Source organism: Abrus precatorius, unplaced genomic scaffold (genome assembly GCF_003935025.1).
Source record: "Abrus precatorius isolate BTA unplaced genomic scaffold, Abrus_2018 Scaffold2, whole genome shotgun sequence".
In the NCBI taxonomy this organism is placed as follows: Eukaryota; Viridiplantae; Streptophyta; class Magnoliopsida; order Fabales; family Fabaceae; genus Abrus; species Abrus precatorius.
This window is the reverse complement of record NW_020874362.1, coordinates 25,469,358-25,490,062: the sequence shown is the minus strand read 5'-3', so window position 1 is coordinate 25,490,062 and position 20,705 is coordinate 25,469,358. Positions and strand designations below refer to the sequence as shown.

The window sequence follows — 20,705 nt, the reverse complement described above, 5'->3', positions numbered from 1 at the left end:
TTCTAAAAGTTAAAATCACGTAAGAAATTCTTAGCAATGTTCAATGCTCAATGCAACTAATTTAAATATTGTCACACGGATTCTTGTGAGGTTCTAGCTAGATGTATTTTAAGATGACAGTTTCTGTATGCGTAAAAATATAAATAAGAAAAAAAGGTTACCTAACACATGACATTGAATATAAATTTATAATAATTTAAATATCGTAGTTATGTTTTTTGGACCAGCTGTTTAGGTTGTTGTTTGGGTAGGAGGTAGTTGTGATAGGTCACGGCACTTACATTAGGTACCGACCGAACATGGCGTGTAGACAGTGTTTGTTTGAACTCAGTTCCACTCTACATGGCTAATGCTGTTTGGCAACACTAGCTGTGTCATGTTAACTTACGTGACATGTCAAGTTTTTCATTGGATTCCCCCGGAGGGTGTAAATTATTTCAACACCCAAGTCAATATATTAGAATAATTATTAATCATAAATATTTTATTATATTAAATAAATTTAAAAATAAATTTTAAATTAGTACTCATAAAGTATATGCAGAATAATATGATTGTATTAAAAAATACATTTTTTATTAGATAAAACTAAATATAATTAATTGTATGACTAATTATAATATTAGAGAATTCAAATCTTATATGAATAATAAGGCGACCTAACAATTTTTTGTTATGTGGAAGGAGCAAGGCATCTAAAGCTACACGTGGTTATGCTTTTCAAATTGGCATTCCACGTAGACAATCATATGTTATATGAAGGTAGAGAATCTTAGGTATGAATTTCAATCAAATTGGTTCGACCCTACAACCAAGTTAACTAAGGCTAGTGTGAGATGAGCCACCGCCAATGCCTAATGGAATCTCTCGTGAGACACTCTCATACACATTCCTAACACTGTGTGATCATTAAAGTGGGAAAGTATGCCATCATTATAATCAGTACTTTGTCGTTGAAAAATACACGCCATACAATAATAATATATAGTTCAGTGACTATTCATAAGTTGTAAAGTCATATTGGACATTATCTACACTGCACTTACTGAAATAGTTGTTGGGTTTGTGCATATATCTCTTTGAAGCCGAAAGAACAGGCTCTGAAGCTTTGTTTCTTCAATACAAAAACTTAGCCACGATTGCATGCCACAGTAAAAAAATGACCCATTTTACTTTTTCTTTCCCAATACGTTCTGTTTGACATACCATAATAAAAAATGATAAAATGTACAAAAAAAAATTTTGCCTTTTCTTTCCTGTTATGGGCTATCTCACATCCCATAATGAAAGATGCGACAATGAAATCAATACATATCTTGTGCACTTTGCTGAAATCATGATGGTATTATAGCAGCTTGAGGCACCAACAGAAGTTCATGCGCCCCCCTTCCCTATTTGAGGGGCCCAATCAGCTTGCGAGCCAATATAAGTTATGCAATTGAGAGCTTAAAACCAAAATCCACATGTTCCTTTCTAAGATAAAGATGTCTCTCTGTAATCGTAGCTCTTATCACTTTGTTGTTGGGGACTGAAAAAATAAACCAATTGGCAATGAGTGAGATTAGAAATAATGGATATTTTCTCTAAAAATCACAAAAACAAATATCACTATCTTAGACTTCATCTTAAAATTAATTAATATTAAGTAAAATTGTCTAACAAATATATAAATTGTAGCTTAATAATTGAGGGAGGTTATGTGAGAGTTTTTAATAATGCTAAGTATCATGATATTAATGGAAGTACATATTTCTAGAAAACCGATTTTTTTTTCATAGTTGAAACAAAATATGAATAACAAAAGAATAACTGTGCATCATATCATATCGGACATAGATTTCTTAATCAATGGCTTCTCTAAATGCCAAATATTCTGCAGAATCAAATCTATAATATGGCACACTTTGCCTACACTTTTAGTTGCAGAACAGACATGTATGGGATTAGCTAGTAGAGTAGGAGACCAAACCAACCACCTAGTATTTGCAATTTGTCTCCCTGAGTTGCGGCGCCAATGTTGTGATGGTTCTTACGATGTTAAACGGGTTACATTTTAGAGGCCATATGAAAATTAATTGGTTTCTTGATATTTTAGGTAACACGGAAAAAGGGTAACAAGCCTGAGTCTTAAAAATGCAACCTAGAGTTTAGAACCACATGGCGTTGTGCAAGTATAGTGGTGTACATTTTTAAGGAATAAGGGACGAGAAAGGGAACAAAAACTTTGTTATATTAAACTCCCACAAGAGTGTTTTGGCACAATGGCTCATGAAAGCTGCCACCATATGAAATGGCAACTGAAACAAATTCAGAGCTTTAAAAGTATTAGTTCTGACAGTTTGCACTTTGCAGCAACCAAGATATGTATTGAAGTTCGTAATATTAATATAGCGAATATCAATATGTAGAATATTTTTACTTTTCTTTTTCTGGGAAAGATTTTCATATGTACCAGATTAAGGGAAAGGTATATTCCTTTGATAAATGTTCACGCCAGTTTGATCTAGTCCCGGTAAAGAACTGAGAACTTTATACAGTGTGTCTTTGGAAGGTCTCAAAATCAAATTATAAAGACTTTACCAATTTAATCTCAAATGAAATTTTCACACATTTAAGTGCTATGCTTCTGAAGTTTTCTGCCATATATAAATAGAAAACAGTTCTCCTTTTCAGTTAATTTGTTAGAAGTTTTAACATATACGTATACTATATACCATATATTATCAACATGGTGGTTGTGGCTGGAGTAACGTATGATGTAATAACGAAAACAAAATGGGAAAAATTACAATTGCTTTCGTGTTCATTACAGGGACAAGTAATGGAGTCAACGTCTTCGGTATAGACTCATCTCTTTTCCTTTATTGGTAAAGAGCATGAAAACAAATAGGGATTTAAACTCTGATTGCAAATCACATGAAGGTTGGAACGTACAATATCCTTCACTATCACCATAAACATGTACATATATATATATATATATATATATATAGGACCAAATTGGTCCAAATAATAATATCATTTTAACATTAGCTCTAAACTTGTGTGTTATATTACAGCAACTTCAAGTTGAACTGAACCCCTTTTGCTGATCAATAATGGTCTTGTGCTTAATTACCATTTTACAAGCTCGTAGAATTATTAACTCGCACCCATCATGTCGTAAAACGAATCGCAGTTTAAACAGAAGAGAATCAAATTCTCCTTCCGAACCACACTTTTTTATCTACCCCTTTTTCAAAGAGTCCTCTTTCTGACTATACTCAATTAGTTTCATTATTTATTAACGCAGAATCATACATCAAGAAGCTAGAACCCTCACTCAAAGTTGCAATGCAACAACTAAAAAAAACGTTGCCATTAAAATATAAATAAAATAAAAAACAAAAACACACCCACACACACATTAACATGAACATACACACGAATATCAAAAACGTCGTCTCGTTTCATGAGAGGATTTCCCTATAAACTTTTCTTTTTCTCTCTCTCGTTTTCTCTCTCTCTCTATCTATATATCATATCCTCCCTCATGTCATATCATGCATTGCAAGTAGCACCCTAAGCCTTTTAACCCCTTCACCTCACAACATTTGTTTTGCTACGCCAGCTCATTCATTATTTTCATTCAACCCCATCACCAACCCTTCTCTCTCCCTTTCTCTCTCTTTCTCTCTCTCTAAAACATTTCAACGTTTCTGTGTCAGATCTCTAGGAACAACGTGGTGTTGGGTCTTCCTCGCCATCTCGTGCCAAAAAGCCCGTTATTGGAGCTTATTCTTTGCACTTTTTTTCTACTCTCTCGAATTTTCTTCGCCGCATCTCTATCTATACCCTTATACCCTTGATATTCGATTTTACACCCACATCGTTTTCTCGCCAAAAACAGAGTCTTTTCTGGAGAAAATGGCGAATGGATTAGAGAGAGAAAGTGGGTTGACAATGTTCAGCGATGAAGAGCTGAGCGAAGTGAGTGGGGTGAAGCGTGTTGGGGACTATGTTGAAGTCACGTGTGGGTGTACCAGCCATAGATATGGTGATGCTGTTGGAAGACTTAGGGTTTTCGTTAATGGGTACCTTGAAATCACTTGTGAATGCACCCCTGGGTGCCAGGAAGGTCTCTCTCTTCTTTCTCTCTCTATCACTATCTCTATGAAGATGATGACTTTTTCTTTTGTTTATGTGCATGTTGATATTGTGTGTTGAAGTGAGTTTTGACGTTGATGTGCATCATTATGGGGTTGTTTTGATCTGTTTTGGGTTGTGAGTTTGTAGTGGTGGTTCACAGTTGAAGTGTATGTTGATTTGTCTCAGTGAAGTCGTTGGTTTGATATAATACCCGCGATCGGGCTTGAGGAATGTTTGTTTTTGTTATGTGCAATTTGGAAAATTCTTAAAATGACACGGTGTCTTTTTGTGAGTTTAAACATGGCTTGTTTCTTGATGAAGGAGACCTTTCTATTGTTTGCATTTAACTACGTGACATAACCATTATGCTTTCTCGTTACTCTATATTTGTTGTAAGTGATCCAAGTCTGTTTGACAGAGTAGACTATTGTGAGATCGTATGATTTTGTTAGTGTAATATGTAATGAATGAGTTTTGCTCACAAGTTTTGTTCTTGTCTATGATGACACTTTCTCTTGTGTGTAATACTGATTGATTGCTATTTGTATTTGGCGTTGGCAGATATATATTCATACCACTTAGGTAGCTTTTAATTGTAAAGTTTTTTTTGTTCAATGTATGCAGTGTGTGCGTTATTTTGCTTGAAAGATGATGAATATAAGTAACTTATGTAGTAGAGTGAGTATATGTCCAGGCAGATGAACTAATACCTCTGCTGATGCATGAGGGTTAACTTATTTAACAAAAAGTAATGACTGTTTCTTTGCAAATCTTGTTTGCCACACTGCATAAGATATATTTAAGTAATTGTTTCTGCAAATGATACATGAAATACCGACTTAAAGAAGTAAATTTTCATAGAGAAATGTTATAACATGCCAATATAATTGAATCTGAAAGCACTGAGAGATCAGAATTTAAGGAAGAGATCACATGATTAAGCGTGAATAAAAATTCTGAAATTTCACTGACCAAAAAAGAGAACATAAGAAAGAAATGATTTCTTGAGCCCTCTTGTGGAGTTTTAGGGGTAGACGTGGGTAGATGATCCACTTATTACCCTCACTAGTCATTTCATTGGCATAATTTCAATAATTTAAGGAAATATTAATAATTGCTGTTTTGGTTACATTTTGATATATATGACAAGAGGAGCTTTGAACTGCCTTTGTGTATTTTTACTGTGCTTTATGTATTCGTGAAGGAAAGAAAGATTTATCTTTTTTTCTGATTTTGATTGTTGAGACTGCATGCTTTATAGTGCCGTATCTATTTTTAATTTTGTAAAATAATAGTGTTGTTCTCCTTAATGACCTTTTTATTTGCATAATTTTGTTCTATTGTTAGACAAGTTGACTCCTTCAGCATTTGAGAAACACTCTGGAAGAGAGACAGCCAGGAAATGGAAAAATAATGTCTGGGTAATAGTTAACGGTGAGAAGGTTCCATTGTTTAAAACAGTGCTGCTCAAATACTACAATCAAGTGTCAAGAGCGGCAAATGGCTCCCATAGATCCCAAAATGGCCGGGCTTGTCACCGTGATGAGTTTGTTCGCTGTACTAGGTGCGACAAAGAGCGTAGGTTTCGTTTGAGGACTAAAGAGGAATGCCGCATTCACCATGATGCTTTGGCAGATGCAAATTGGAAATGTTCTGATCTTTCATATGACAAGTATGTTTTTCCTCTTATAATACACTTTCTATATGAACTGCAAAATAAGTGAGCAAGTCATGCTTTTAATGTTGGTGACTTGGTGTTATAATGTCCATCTATTGGACTAGTGTTAAATAAATTCACCATGCTTTGAATGAATTTATTGATGCCAAATGGCATCATCTATTTAAATATTTTTTATATTGATGGAAATGGTATTGCTATTTTCCAAGTTGAGCCAATATCTTTGATCTTTAATATGTGAAGACATAGGAACCAATCCTCGCTAATTTGCAGAGTTCCATACAAGTAACTGAATACAGTCTTAATTTAGGATATCTTGTTTTTTGTACTCTAAATCTTGCTATAGTATCATTGCTTCATCTTTGATTGATGGCAGAATATTTTATAAATTCCAATAGGTATATCATATTACTGTTTTGTGGTTGAGCAATCATGTAACATTAATGTGAACTCTTTATGCAATTTTCAGACTACAATGGGCTCTTAATGTTACTGAGTAACTGGAACTATGATAATCTTTGTTAAATCGATAATCTCATTTTAAAACATAGCATATAACAGTATTTTATTGCTATAAATATGTGCTAATTATAATTCTTAAAGCTACTGTGTCTTGATGATGGATATTATTTGTCTCGAGCTGAAAGAGCTTAACCAGACCTGGTTCTGAAAATTATTTCGTAGCATCTTAGCAATAAAATTAGAGATTTCTGAAGCAAGATTTTCTGTTATTTGTATGCGTTTGGTTGTATGTGTTAAAAAGTTCGTTGAATTCCTTATACAGACTTAAATGCATCATTTGTTGTTGTTACAATGGCATAAGGACACTGATATTTCAATTTGGCCAGAAGCTGTGTATTCTGGAACCATACAAGGATTGAAAAATGCCAGAGACAAAAATACACCAAAACTGGCATTTAACATTGTTAATATCAAGGGAATGATGAGCGCAAATACAGTGCAAAGTAAAAGAGTTTACAAGTGCTTGTGTAAGCCCCGTTGATAATAATAATAATAATAATAATAATAATAAAAAAAGAGTTTACAAGTGTGAATATATGGATTGAAACAGAATGTTTAATGATCATTTCAAGTTTTTGAAATTGTGATGTGTTGCTTGTTACAGATTGTATAGCATTGTTTAACTAGTCAAAAGAAGACTAAACTGAAGCAGTATATATAGTATATTTGGACACGATATGGTTATAGTCAAGAAATAGTAGGTCTAGGGTATGGTTAATGTGTAAGGAGACTTCATTCAAATTGCTCATTAGAATTTATTGAATAAAATATATTGACATAGGAATTTTCCTCCATGGTCTTCTTTTCCCCATGATTTTCTTTTCTCGTGAATTTAGAATGCAACTATTTCAAAAGCATTAGCCTTTCTGATTGTAACTTAGTATTCATTATGATGATTCCTTTAAAGTCTTGCACATTTATAATCTAATAATAATGGTGAGTATGGCATCTGTAGTTGCAAAGCTGATGGGCTTAAGTTCATTTGAAAACAAACTTGGGGATAAAGAGGTTGATTTGAAAGAAGCTTAAAACAAACTTATCTATGTAATTAAGCTATAATATTTGAACTGGTACTTATAGTAATCTTTCCATGCAGTTTACTGTGATTTGTATTGGGTCAGACTGCATTCAATTACATCTAGGAAAAGGAAAACAACGCTCTTAAAAGTTTCATATTAAAGTAGCGTAATTTTTTAAAACTGTTCTGTCAGCATTATGTTCATCCTCCATCTATATACCAATGCTGATGCTACTTAGACTATTATGCCCTCTGCAGTAATATTTAATTCTAATTGTCTTAGCAGACACTGTTGCTGATGCTTTAATTACAGTTGATAGCTTCTAGAACTTGATCATTTGTTGGCTTTGATGTATACCATCATTTTGCTCAGCATTACGTTATTTCCAGTTATCGGTGTACTTTGTCCGTTCTCTCCTTTTTTCCCATCACCGTCACCCTTTTTATTAATAGTAAAAGATACTTTGGTTGAGTTTTGCTACCAATGAAAATGGATAGATTGATGCCCCTACTTTGGGTGAGGACCAAGGGGCTGGTGGAAATCTATTGCAAATAATTATCCAAAAGCTTATGTTGTTAGGTACGAGTACTTGAGTACGTGAATGGATTTATATCATTATCATTTATTAAGTCCATTAAACTGGTCTAGTTTTCACAAGTGTATGGGGGTTAGTAATATCAAGACCCTTCTGTTTGCTTTACTATCTTCTTAATTACTGAATGGAAAAGATGGAATTGCACTCATGATACTCCTAGCAGCATGTGTTCTCTGTTCATGCTGTTGTAAGTTCACCTGTACTGAAACTAAACTGTTTTATATTTTTTAGAGCAATTACTAATAGCATGTTTTCAGAATTACATGTGATGATGAAGAAGAACGAGCAAGTCGTAGAGTTTACAGGGGATGCACACGTTCTCCAACATGCAAAGGTTGCACTTCTTGTGTGTGCTTTGGGTGTGATACATGCCGTTTTTCAGATTGCAGCTGCCAGACTTGCACTGACTTTACAAACAATGCCAAAGCTTAACTCTTTCTTATATATTGTGTTATTTTCTCATATGGGCTATTTATGCCTACAAGAATGTTTCATTTCCTAATTGGACATTACCAGTCTGACTGAGTTCACCATTCATTGTTCTCATTGTGACTGGATCATAAATTTCAATGCTAGTAGCCATTTATTCTCTTTCACAATGTTTATAACTTCCCTTTCTCTCCCCCATATGTTCATATATATATATATATATATCTTATGAGAGAGAGAAAAAAAAGTGTTAAAAAGTGGCATAGTATAGATTTAATATCAATTCATGGTGACCAAGACGAAATACAGTACCCGACCGGCTCCGTTTATTTTGGGCAATTATTATTGCCTAGTCAAAATGTTTCACAGCTCAATGATGCAAATGTAGTCTTTGGAGGGTTGGATATGTTAAGTCCTTCACTAGTATGCTGACTTTATATATGAACCACATGTTATTGTTTAAGTGTAATCATGATTCGAGGAGTTGCTGAGAGCCAAGGAAAAGAGAGTGGCGAGTTTCAATGCTTTCCACAGCTTGTAAGAGCTGGTTGGTTAATTTCGCTATTTTGAGACTCCTGTGTATGTTTTCGAAGAAATAAAGTTGAATAGAAGAAAAAATAAAAATAAATAATTTTATTTTTTATTTATAAATTAACTTTTATAATTAAATGACAAAATATATTAGTATTCATGTTTTTTTTTCTTTATTTTATTTCTTCTTATCCAAACACACGTAAGTGTTCATTTATTTTGAATTTGGATAAAAAATTGTACTTTTTGGAAATTAAATTTTGAAAATCATATACAAATCACTTTCAAAATTTATTTTTTCAAAAGTGATTTTATACCTTTCGAAAGTCACAATCAAATAAATGGTGTGAATAATAAAATCAAGTTATACAAATAACAATCCCCTTTAAATCATTTCAGAACCCTCCCTAAAGTATAATAGGATTTAGGCATGAAAAGGCCTTTTGAAGGTTGGAGTTGAGATTACAGAAAGAAAAATGGTGAAAACTCCTACTGGATTATGAGAACTTTTCCTTTGTTGGTCCTTGGCGACTATATATTGGCAAAATTCAGCACATTGAAAGTGGAAGGTGCTCCTTCAGTCAATTCAGTAGACAAACAAGATCATCAGCACCAAGCTATTAAATGCGTGGCACTTTAAAGCACAAATGGTATCTTTAACTAAAGATTGAGAACTCAACTACTATAGGAGCTTACCGAATTCATTTCAAAACTCGAAAGGCATACAGGAAATTTACAAGTGCGGTACAGTCCTTGCAAAATGGCCCAACTTGACAAATTAGCAAATGACTGTGCAGTAGAGCACACAACAAAGACCTTCACTTGGCTGGTCGCCACCCTTTCCTACCTGCACCATGAAATGTTTTTCTCCCACGATTAACAGATGAACCTGGATGAAATTGAGAGGGAGCGCCAGATATAGCATTAGAATGCAAATTAAGGTTTCTTTCTGAATGCAATTCAATGGGTGGAAAACCCTGTTGTGCAGCACATATAGGTGGCTGAATCGGTGGAAAGGGTGAGTTCAATCCAAATGTCATTTGGTTTTGCCCCACAAGCCCAGGTGCAAAAATGGGTTGTGCAAATATATTAGGCTGTACCCCAGGCAGCATAGGTGTAGAGAGAGGTCCCTGACTTGAATGCAATTGCTGTTGAAATGGAATTCCTGGCATAGGCAATTGAGCAGAAATTTGAGTGTTTTGTGGGTACCATGATATGCCATTTGAAGGAAATCCATTAGGAAGCAGGGCAGGCTGTGGCTGCTGTGGAAGTATTGTTCCATTTGTCCAAACTCCATTTGTGGCGAAGTTAGGAGCTGTGTTTATGGGTGGAAATGATGGAACTGTGGTAGTTCCCCCCAAAAAACCTTGTCCAATTCCGGAAAAAGGAGCACAATTTCCATGATCAAGCAATGTTACTGCAGGTGCATCAGAGATGGTAGGCGTCACATGCTCTTTTGGTGGAAACTTCTTTCTATTGTTTTTTTTCTTGCCATGGTTTTGATCATTTGCACCTCTCTTTGTCGTTCTTTGCATTCTCTTGTATTCAGCCTCTTTCTCATCATCTGAAAACTCTATTTCATCAGACAACTCTTCATCATTTGCACCAGATGCATCATACCCTTTCTTATATAGATCCTTGTTACTAAGCACATGATCAGCAAATTCTGGAACAAATGAGATCAAGGTTCCCCCATGGATCCCTGCCGGGACTTCACTTTCAGAATTGTATCTCACAACATAAAAAGGGTTCTTGACTGGTCCAAAAATTTCATCAACTAAACCCAGTGGTTTTCGGCTTTCAGTCAGCCAAAGAATGGAACCCTCATTAAGAGGGTCATGCTTCTCAACTCCTTCCACAATGACTTGAGCACCAATAATCTGTATAATGAGAAACTTAATTAAGTTGATTCCAACAAAAATTGGTACCCTTTCTATCCTATTCTTATAGTCATATTCTTATCTACAGAAACAATTAAACAGATAGGGGTTTGCCAAGCAACTAAAGAAACTGAATTTGCAATCAATAATGGAATGGCAAATTATGTTAGAGTGGAGGTTTTTGTGAGATTACCGACGTAACAATCCCCACTGACCGCATTTGGTGTTGTGGTTCTAAGGCTGCATCAACTGAAGGAACAGGAGGCAGATTCTGCAAAGTTAAAATCATTCAAGACAATGCCCAAAAACAAAATACAATTGCATAATAGAACATCAATAGATTTTCAATATTTCTTATATTCTAACATCCTTCAATTCAAAATTCCAAAAAAAATTCAAGGAAAAGGTCACTAGTCAAAGTCTAGACTTTTAACTCGTGAAACAAATCACTGGCACAAAATATTCTCCCCCCGAACAAATCAAACTCAAATAAACATCTTGGCACTGAAATGAAAGGATCCAAACCGCATTCATGTCTACATGTATCAATTAGACAAATACCATAAAGAAAAGCATAATACACAATAGTCTACGTCTAGTAGCTCAAACACTGGCTTGAGTGATAAAAATTAATCAGTGCAGGCACCAAACGATTCAAACGTAAGATAAGACCGTGGCAAAAGTGTTGAATTTCCGAACTGAATCTCTCAAGATTTGACAACTGAATCATTGTTCTAAAAAAATGCTGATTCCCAATGAAGCACTGGAAAATCAAATTGGCGATTATTTAATGTATGAATTAAAAATTAAAAGAAATAAAAAGAAAAACCTGAAGCTCATTCTTTGACCTGATGGGTCCTCCTGCATCATCATCATCTTCATCATCATGTTCAATATTATCATCATCAACCATGCTCCAACTAACCATCTTCTCTTTATCAGAACCACTTATCTCACCTTCTTCAACTTCCGCATCACCATCATGGCGTGCCTCCTCCTCATCCTCACTATCACTGCTGCTGCTGCTGCTGCTGCTACCGCTGCTAGAATCAGAAGCAGAAGGACAGTCAGACTCTGCATTTTCATTTTCACTATCACTTTCGGTTTCGTTTTGGCTTTCACTATCATTGTTTTCACCATTCCCCTGAATTGAAAGAGAGGCACCCACTAAAGATATCTTCTCCACGCCTTCCTCAATAGGAACAGCACCACCCAAAGTTCCCAACTTTTCACCCTCCGCTGCATGGGTCTCCACCCCAATAGGATTCGGGTCGAGATCCGACCCGTTTTCGTGTTGGAGAGCCATTGTTATCTATCTGCCACGGAATCGAAATCAAGAGTGGATTGCTTCAAATTCGATGTCAGGATTGGACGCTATAAACCCTAGGCGCAAGGGTTTTTCGTAACCTTAATGGAAAAGAAAGAATGTCGAATTTATACGACGTCGTTTTACCTTTTGGGTTCTACCTTGTTAGTAAACACGTTTATTTTACATTTAAATTTTTGTATTTTCACTTTTTGATAATAACTTTAAGACATTTTCTAAGCAAACTTTTGTTGAGAATGAAGGTATTATATATATATATATATTTGTTTGAGTCTTGAAAAATATTGTGTTAAATATTCAAAAGAAAAGATTTATTACCTACGTTAATCATATCTGACTTTAAAAGAATTAGCTCAAGTAAAAAATATTTATGATATAAAAATTAAATAAAATATATCAAACAATGCAAGGTTTTCGTAATTTTGATTAGCTTTAAGACATTGTTCTTTTACGTCACGATCAGTTGTACTAGATTTGGAGGTATCTTCACTCTATTGGCAGGTGGCTGGGTGGTTTCATGGAAAATGTGAAGGCTTGTGATAACATTTTTTTCAAAGCTTAAAAGCTTAGAGGGGCCTTTTAACAGCTTAAAATTTTCAATATGGTCAGGTTATTTGTTTTTCTAATAATTTTCATGGTATTCATCTCATTCAAAATAATGCTTCAGTTTCGTGGTTATGCCTTGATGATAACATTCATGCTCGATGAATCAAATTTGAAAGTCTCTCTTAAACACATCTTGATAGAGAAAAATTATAGTCCAAATTATATTACAATAAGAAAAGCTTCTCTGAGTAATACTTTTATCGTGCTCCATGAGATTATTTTTTTTATCTTTCTTGTACTTTACACCCTAAAGTGTAACTTGTCTTTATTTTCTCATCCCACCAAATAAATTTTCTTATTATGCATAATTTAATTAAAAAGTCTTATAAATATAATTGAAGCGAGTTTTATTGAGTAAAATTTATGTAAAGTCTCACTTGCTACTTAGCGAGAACCATATGAAATTTACTCAATAAAAAAAAGGTAAAAAATGTTACTAATATTTTTAAAAAAATTAAATTCGCTAACCTATATATAAGTTTAAATATATTGGTCTAGGTTTAAACGCTACTTAAAAGCCTACATCTACGAGTAGTTTAAGTCTATTTTGATATTAATCTATGCTGAAGTATTTTGTTAATAAAATTATAAACAAATATGCTACGAAATGAATCATGTGTAAGGAGCCATTTCAAACAATGTTTTCTATATATTCACAACTAAGCTTTTATCTTAATTATCTGATTTGACTCAACCAAAGGCCAAAACCTTAAAAAAAAAAATCCAGGTATTAACGAAGGCGTAAAAGGTGCGTAAGGAACTGGTAACCAAAGAAATCTTCTTCTTTTTTTTTATAACCATTGAGAAAGCATTTGTTAAGTGCCACTGTCACAGAGCTGCCATCATTGTCCCTCTCGTAGCCTCACGCTTTAACACTGCAGCCTTGCCACTGCCGCGGAAGTACATATATACTTGCTGCAAATATAAAATAATCGGTCAAACAAAAGGGCACAAGTAACTTTAAGCGAATACGAAGTTGGAGTTACAGTGTTAATATTATAAAAACCTGTATAACCCAGATGCTCAGCAATGACTCAACACAGAAAAGTCCAAACCCAATAAAATAGAATATCTGCAATTCAGCACAAGTATTCATCAGTTCAAAGTGAAATTGACTTGAAAATGTACCTCTGATACGGAATAATTATTTCCAACTGATATATTATCCAAGAAGATATTGGCATTACAGAAGCCAACATAAACACAACTGAAACGTACCCCAACCAATGCATTGTCGCCCATCACATCAATCGCGGGCAAAATTCCTCTGTCCACATCATAAGAACATAGAATATAACAATTAAATCGAGTAGAAATGAAATAACAAAAATAAATGTATATGTCATATCTGTTGTACTACAAAATCATTAAGAATATACCGTCAAGCCAAACACAACAATACAGTAAATTGATGATTATGAGATAGTCATTAATCATTGTATTCAGTAGGTACAAAACTAATAATTAGTAGAGAGTAATTACAGAAGAATATCATTTTGCAAAACGTTTGGTAAATGCAAAATACTAAGGACACTCACGTGAGAGATTTTCCTTTGAAGATAATTGGTGGAGCAACTGCAGCAAAAACGCAGAAGGCAATGTGCAACTGCTTGTAGAAAAGCCGGGAAAGCAAAATGAGCACTTCATAAAATAAATGCAGAATATTGACAACAATAGGAAAATAAATAAAACTTGCCATGTAGAGCAAGAAAAACAAGCCAAATTTGAGAGCACTGTCAGTCCTGTAAGCGTAACACAAGATGGAACACGATTATGAAACTGAAACAACATCAATATGTAACAACAAAATAATAAACTACCAAAGAATCCAGATAACAGTGATTCCCGTTCACAAGATAAGTATTCCTACAAAAGCATTTACTAATCAATGCTTTCAATTCAATTTCAAAGAAGGTGGTTACGCATCTACTGACTCCACCATCCTCCCCATCCATCCCTTTTCCCCACTTCTGGGGTCCCCTCCCATATAAGATCAGATCAAAGCGTTGGTTGAACGTAGAGTTTGCACCCACATAGCTTTTCAGTCTTCACAGTGACAGTATTGCCTTCCAAAGGCTCAAATTCTTCTCACTCATTATTAATGTGTACACATTGCTCTAGCAGTAAAATATTTGGTGCTTCATAATTGAGCTAAAGCATAGCTATATATATGATAGATCATCATTTACATCTTTTTTTCAAGCTTAACAAATAGACTGAAAAAGTCTTGAACAGATATCTCTATACTAAACTACAAAAATTGCAATAAATCTGAATGAATGCTACCTCATAGCACGATAAAGAGGGCGATACCACAACACATAGGATCCTGGAGCACCAGAAATAAAATAGATAATAGCAAGAAACCAGATGGTAGGACCTACATGGCAAAACAAGTCTCTGTAAATTAAGCATGACTTGATGTGCCAATATCCAATTGTAGGAGTAATACGAACCTTCTCCTTTGATCCAAGCAGTAGTAACTGCCACAATGTTCCACAAAAGGCACAGAATCAAACCTGCAGATTATTACAGACTCATACAGTAATTAAAGTAAGATAAATTATGATTATGGGGATTTAAACAGAGGACCAACAGAGAGAATAAGTTAACGAATACTTGTGATCGATCTTGATTAGATGTGATTAAAAATACAAGATATTCATACCTAATCATATTAATGCTAAACTCCTAATCCTAAATAAATATAATAAAATATGGAAAGTGGAAACCGCTCCCAAGATATTATCTAAAATATTCTAAATTATTCAAAGATACAATAATGTTATTAAGAGATATTTTCTAAATGTTATATGCTATAAATTTCAAGTGAAATGGGGGAGGACACTTTTAAAGTTTCATAGGTTGAAGAGGGTGAATCGAAGAGCTCATATCCCCACCCTAAGGAAAAGAGAGAAATGAAAAATAAACATTAACTTTATCTTGTACTTTAGTTATATGTTATTACAACATTATCCATGAGTTTCAAAAAGTCTTTAATTTTGTTGTGATTCATTTGAACAAACTTTAAAAATAAATAGACTTTTGAAAAAACTGAAAAATGAATGAGGACAAAATACACACACAAGACAAGAATGCATTGAGCATACAAAATTTATTAAAATGAAATTCCTTTCAGCATGAAATATGTGGGAATTTCAGCCATACTAACAAACCTGCTTTCCAAGACAAACAAGGGTTGCTTCACAATTTCAATATTTGTTGTGATTATTTTATTTAGAAACTGATGCAATTGATTGCATTAGCTATTCTTATTTTACCTAGAAGTAAATTGCTATAGTTCAAGGAACATGATATGTCATAAATGAAAACATTTTCATGGGAAGCAGAATATAAATAAAGTTGAAATTAGTTTGGTTTCCGTCACGTAATAAAACATATGACACTTAAAATATTACTTTCAATGCTGGATCTTGTGTCAAGAAAACAAATAAAGTAATTTTTATAAAAAGTCAGTAATGAAGGTTTTTGAATAGAAAAATTACTAATTACTTACTAACACTATCTAGAAATGTGAAGCAGAAGACATGAAAGTACATTTTAAGTAAAATATCAATTACAGCTAAAAGTTTTGTTGCTCGTATAAGAAATTTCCTTAGTAATTTGTATACATCTGTGAATTGTATACTACGCGTTTCCATAATTCATAAGAAAAACAAATTTAGATTTTTTCAATATTACTTATCAGTATGTGCTTAGCTAGTTACAACTTAAGACATTCTAAAAGAAAGTTCTGGCGTTCAACATACCCAACCATGTTGAAAATGCAATGTACTGGATCCTTTGAAGATGGATAGGTATTTCAGTTGCAATGTCATGGTGAATGAGGGGGAAAAAAGGTGGCCAATTTTTCTCCTCTATAACTACTCCAGCTGCAAATAAATAAATAAATAAGAAAACACAAAAATATAGACATTGCTCTTGTTGACTTTTATAAGAACAGATGAACTCAAATACCTCGTGCTATAGCATCTTCCCTTCGTTTTAGTTCCTACAGAACAATGAGATAATAAATTTCCTGACTACACCAAATGATATTATAGCATGAAGGTCAAGTTTATTCGATTTCATAGTAAGGTTAAAGTAAACAAAAGTGGAAATAAAAAACAGAAATGACAGTTTTATTTATGTACTGAACAAAACTCTCGATGGAAGGTTTACCAACAAACTATTACTAATATATTAAAATGGAAGGACAATTAGCCACATATCACACAATTAACATAAGCCACTCTAACCACCAGTTAGTCTCTCTCTGATATTAACTTAGAATCGATAGAGTCTAATTAGTAGGCAAAATTTAATTAGTGCAAGGTTTACCCATATACTAACAATAAAATATTAAAATGAAGAAGGAAAAGTGGCCATGTATCACAGAATCGACAAGTGTCAATTAGGTCCCTGATTTTAACTTGGAGATTCATTACGACTTATTTTCACCTATATAAGACAACAATATAAAATATTGAATGTGACAAACCAAGAAACGATATCAACATGAATCACCTGTTCCCTTCTTTTCAATTCAGCCTCTTTAGCTTGAAGTTCCTTCTCCTTTGCTTTGATGTCCTAAAGTAAGAAGTACATAATTAAATATTTGGCCACCAACAACATTGAGACATAGCTTTGACATTTATTTCAAGATTTTTCACAATCCAGGCACCTTTGAGTTGTCTAGAGGGATGTCAATGGTAGCCCCACGATCATAAGGCTCTGGAGGAAGGGGTGAGAGCCTTGAGTTTGCAGAGGGAACACTTCCAGTGTTCTGCAGATTCAAACAAATTTGTAGTAAATTAATAAATACAAGCCTCTTTTACTTCTTTTTACATTTATGTTTAAAAAGAAACACAAGTTTTACGACTCAAGCCCCCAATCAGTAAGGTAGGAATAAAATAACATCAAATCACCATACTAGCTGACTGCTCTCTTTTACGTTTACAATGCATGATCCAATTGTTTAGTTTCCTCGCTGACAAATTATCAGAAAAAAAACATTTTCTGAATTCACAAGAAAGTTAATCACACCAACTTGCGAGAAACTGCATCATTTTACATCCAAAAACCTCCCCAAAACAACCATCTCCCAAAGAAAAAGAAAAACAGAAAGATACCAAGGCAACCTGAGACAGTTGTCTTCCAACTTTCCTGCCACCCATAATGTCTCTAGTGATCCTAACAAAAGACGTTCAGCCATTCTAGCTATCCACATTCTCTTGCTATACATACACCACCTGTCCTTCCAGAAGTACCCTGTCCTCACTTCCTACTTCATTGCTGATGAAACAACTGAACCTGAATCCAGAACCAACTGATGGTATTTCTACCTCACAATAAAGAAAACGCATCCTTACATCCAAAACCTGCTTCCATAAATCATCAGTTTCATGCAAATAGTTAAATAACTCCATGACCATTCATCAAAAAATTTTATACTAAGTTCTCTAAAGTTTCACATTCCAGTTTCCCCGCTTGAATGGAAGATGTCTTGACAGCTAACTAAGTGAAACTGAATATCACCTTCCCTCACCACAGGAAATTTCCTCCTATCATCATATCCCACAAAGCTACATCGGAAAATAAGTTTCCATCCATATATAAATCTACATTTTACAGCAATCATTCGAAATATTTTATTCAGCATTAATACCACTCTCACTACTGCTCAATGGGAAAAAAATTCCATTCTTGAGTCTTGACAACTTTGTAACAATTATTGTAGACTATGGAAGAGCATTATCGCTGACTTCTTCTGCTGCCAAACACAATTTGACCCACTCCGTTAGTTAAAGAGAGAGAATCCATTCTAACCTCTCTATACTCACCAACAAACAAACAACTTCAATAACTCAACAATACAAATTATAATAGACAGCATGTGCCATTACTATAAGAGCTACAGCCTCTCATAGAGAACGTGCACAAAGCCATTTCATCCAGTGTAACTTTACCAAATGCAGCAACCAAATGGTCCCTCACAACCAATCAAGTATAACAGAGGATACATATCAAATGCTAAAACAACCACAGATTCCTTTATCTGTTAAAATACTATTTCACAGAGATGTATTTTAATGTAACAGTCTCAGTTAGAGGAAAGGGAAAACTTACAGTAGTATAAAATGCACCTCCACCATAACTCGATTGCCCTGACCCTTTTCCTTTATTTCCATCCTAATATTATTAATGAAAACGCTTAATGTTTCAGTTCCATAAATAATAATCAAATAACAAGCAAGACTAAAAGAACTCAGCATATGTGAGGTGGCATATCTGCAGTTTCAAATCAACAACGGCAACGGTCATCACATAATTACATGAAAGAATTGTCATTTAATAATCACTAAACAAATATCAAAGAATATAAAGATTAATTAAAAACAAAGAACTCTCTCAGATGCCAATATCTATTAATTCATCGAGGAACCCCGTGACACTTAAAGGAAATGATTGATTGAGAAAACTTGATGCTATTTCATATTTAGCAGCAGTATATTTCCTCCCCAGAAGAAAATTTCAGAACTCAAACATAAGTTTATCCTTTTTGGATATCAATAGATGCATTTAACACAGAAGCTAGAGATACGGGAAAAAAATAATAGTTTCTTGTAAATATGAATGATTTATAAAACATATTTATAAATTAACTAGATTATTTGTGAATCAATCTAATAGCATTAATCATGCTGAAAAAATATCCCACCGTTAAAAACAAATAATTCAAGTCGTTCAGCCATATAATAATAAAGCGTTTGAGCAGGTCCAGTAATTACAAATCCAAAAATTCAGAAATGATATATAAAGCATTCGAGTTAATCCAGAAGCCACAAAACGAGTTTCAATCCACGAGCGACCTCAAGCACCAGAAACAAATCTAAGCGTGGCCATGCAGCTAAAAACAATTATCAACGATTAATCACGCAGCGATAAAACGAAAAAACGGAATTGAGAAAGTTAGAGAAAAGACTAACCGCAAAGGGATTGACCTCGACGTCATCGTCGAAAGGATTTGTGTCGTAGCGACTCATCAGAGCACAATGGATTCTGTTGCGGTTGCTGCAATGCTTCTTCTTGTCTGTGTGTGTGTGTGAGAGAGAGAGAGAGAGAGAGAGAGAATGAGAGAGGAATCTACGGCTTTTTCTCTTTCCGATTTTGTTTGTATGTTCAGTGAGAAACTGCACACACAAAACAGAAACTCTTCAGAGAAGCCGAAACGGAATATCTGCATGCACTCTTTATAACCATCTCCTTCAACTTTATTTTATTTTATACCAAAATAAAAACTTTACTTTATTCTACTTTTAAAACTAAGAAATTCTGTTAAAAGTTAATTATTTTATTAAGCCTTTGATGTCCCTTAAACTTTACTTAATAATGATAATTAATGTTTCTCTATTAAATTTATAAAAAAACATAAATAACAATTAAAATTATTTTTTATATGTTAATTTTTCATTATAAATATTCAATTTAATACATTAATATTATTATACACTCCAATTTTTAATAAAAGTTTAATATACATTAAAAAGTTTTCTGTCTAAAGCACACAACAACAATCTATGTAAGTAAATTATTATTAAAATTTATGTAATATTATTAAATTTAATATATTAACAACGTTAAATGTTATATTTTTTTTTATAAAAAACTATTTATTAATTTCTTATTATATATCATCAAGCACAGGTTTAAAAATTTAATTTTTAATTTTTTATAATGTAGGATCTTATACAATTTTTAAAAAAAATTAAAATAAATAAATAAACATATTATATAATGATAAAAAAAAGTAACTTCAATTTCCTTATAATTTTATGAAAAGTGATAGACTTTTTTAAAAAAATAAATTATATCTTAGTATTATTATTATATAGTACAAATACTTGTTTTAAAAAAATGAAAAGATTTGGTACAAAATATTTCTAAAAGAAGCGTTGAAAATGAAATTGATATTCTTGAAAATTGTTTA

General features: G+C 33.5%; 3 protein-coding genes across 7 annotated transcripts; 1 reads left to right on the top strand and 2 right to left on the bottom strand.

Annotated features, from left to right (window-relative positions):
- The first annotated feature begins 3,480 nt into the window (after window positions 1-3,480).
- Window positions 3,481-8,535, top strand: LOC113858609 (protein ULTRAPETALA 1-like). 2 transcript variants are annotated; one of them, XM_027491319.1, is made up of 3 exons: window positions 3,481-4,117; window positions 5,476-5,800; window positions 8,200-8,535. In XM_027491319.1, exons 1-3 carry the CDS (start codon window positions 3,907-3,909, stop codon window positions 8,372-8,374), a joined length of 711 nt encoding a protein of 236 aa, XP_027347120.1. In that variant the 5' UTR covers window positions 3,481-3,906; the 3' UTR covers window positions 8,375-8,535. The 2 variants fall into 2 exon arrangements, with proteins under 2 accessions (XP_027347120.1, XP_027347119.1); XM_027491318.1 differs by having other exon boundaries at window positions 3,481-4,205; window positions 5,465-5,800; window positions 8,200-8,452.
- Window positions 8,536-9,218: 683 nt separating this feature from the next.
- Window positions 9,219-12,142, bottom strand: LOC113858605 (H/ACA ribonucleoprotein complex non-core subunit NAF1-like). Of its 2 annotated transcripts, XR_003503395.1 has the most exons (4): window positions 11,612-12,142; window positions 10,976-11,053; window positions 9,629-10,782; window positions 9,452-9,477 (listed from the first exon to the last, which is right to left on the bottom strand). XR_003503395.1 is itself a non-coding variant. In XM_027491311.1 (3 exons), the coding sequence occupies exons 1-3, from the start codon at window positions 12,086-12,088 to the stop codon at window positions 9,721-9,723; spliced, it is 1,617 nt and encodes a 538-aa protein (XP_027347112.1). In that variant the 5' UTR covers window positions 12,089-12,142; the 3' UTR covers window positions 9,219-9,720. The 2 variants fall into 2 exon arrangements, 1 of the variants encoding a protein (XP_027347112.1); XM_027491311.1 differs by having other exon boundaries at window positions 9,219-10,782.
- A 1,123-nt stretch (window positions 12,143-13,265) lies between these two features.
- LOC113858608 (secretory carrier-associated membrane protein 1-like) lies at window positions 13,266-19,961 on the bottom strand. Of its 3 annotated transcripts, XM_027491315.1 has the most exons (13): window positions 19,705-19,961; window positions 18,845-18,907; window positions 17,400-17,501; window positions 17,243-17,305; window positions 16,694-16,727; window positions 16,486-16,608; window positions 15,172-15,234; window positions 15,002-15,095; window positions 14,412-14,457; window positions 14,254-14,321; window positions 13,934-13,982; window positions 13,722-13,787; window positions 13,266-13,630 (listed from the first exon to the last, which is right to left on the bottom strand). In XM_027491315.1, exons 1-13 carry the CDS (start codon window positions 19,759-19,761, stop codon window positions 13,544-13,546), a joined length of 915 nt encoding a protein of 304 aa, XP_027347116.1. In that variant the 5' UTR covers window positions 19,762-19,961; the 3' UTR covers window positions 13,266-13,543. The 3 variants fall into 3 exon arrangements, with proteins under 3 accessions (XP_027347116.1, XP_027347117.1, XP_027347118.1); XM_027491316.1 differs by lacking the exon at window positions 18,845-18,907 and having other exon boundaries at window positions 13,279-13,630; window positions 19,705-19,927; XM_027491317.1 differs by lacking the exon at window positions 18,845-18,907 and having other exon boundaries at window positions 13,443-13,626; window positions 13,739-13,787; window positions 19,705-19,761.
- Between the last annotated feature and the right edge of the window lie 744 nt (window positions 19,962-20,705).

Excerpts from the sequence above, each read along its gene's own strand:
- LOC113858609 (XM_027491318.1), top strand. The coding sequence starts at position 3,907 with ATGGCGAATGGATTAGAGAGAGAAAGTGGGTTGACAATGTTCAGCGAT. Across the intron at positions 4,206-5,464 it reads CATGTTGATATTGTGTGTTG|TCTATTGTTAGACAAGTTGA; the intron begins AAGTGAGTTTTG and ends GCATAATTTTGT. Across the intron at positions 5,801-8,199 it reads TCTGATCTTTCATATGACAA|AATTACATGTGATGATGAAG; the intron begins GTATGTTTTTCC and ends GCATGTTTTCAG.
- LOC113858608 (XM_027491315.1), bottom strand. The coding sequence starts at position 19,761 with ATGAGTCGCTACGACACAAATCCTTTCGACGATGACGTCGAGGTCAAT. Across the intron at positions 16,728-17,242 it reads AATTGAAAAGAAGGGAACAG|GAACTAAAACGAAGGGAAGA; the intron begins GTGATTCATGTT and ends ATTGTTCTGTAG. Across the intron at positions 13,788-13,933 it reads GCGACAATGCATTGGTTGGG|ATATTCTATTTTATTGGGTT; the intron begins GTACGTTTCAGT and ends GCTGAATTGCAG.
- LOC113858605 (XM_027491311.1), bottom strand. The coding sequence starts at position 12,088 with ATGGCTCTCCAACACGAAAACGGGTCGGATCTCGACCCGAATCCTATT. Across the intron at positions 11,054-11,611 it reads GGTCAAAGAATGAGCTTCAG|AATCTGCCTCCTGTTCCTTC; the intron begins GTTTTTCTTTTT and ends TTAACTTTGCAG. Across the intron at positions 10,783-10,975 it reads CAGTGGGGATTGTTACGTCG|ATTATTGGTGCTCAAGTCAT; the intron begins GTAATCTCACAA and ends CTCATTATACAG.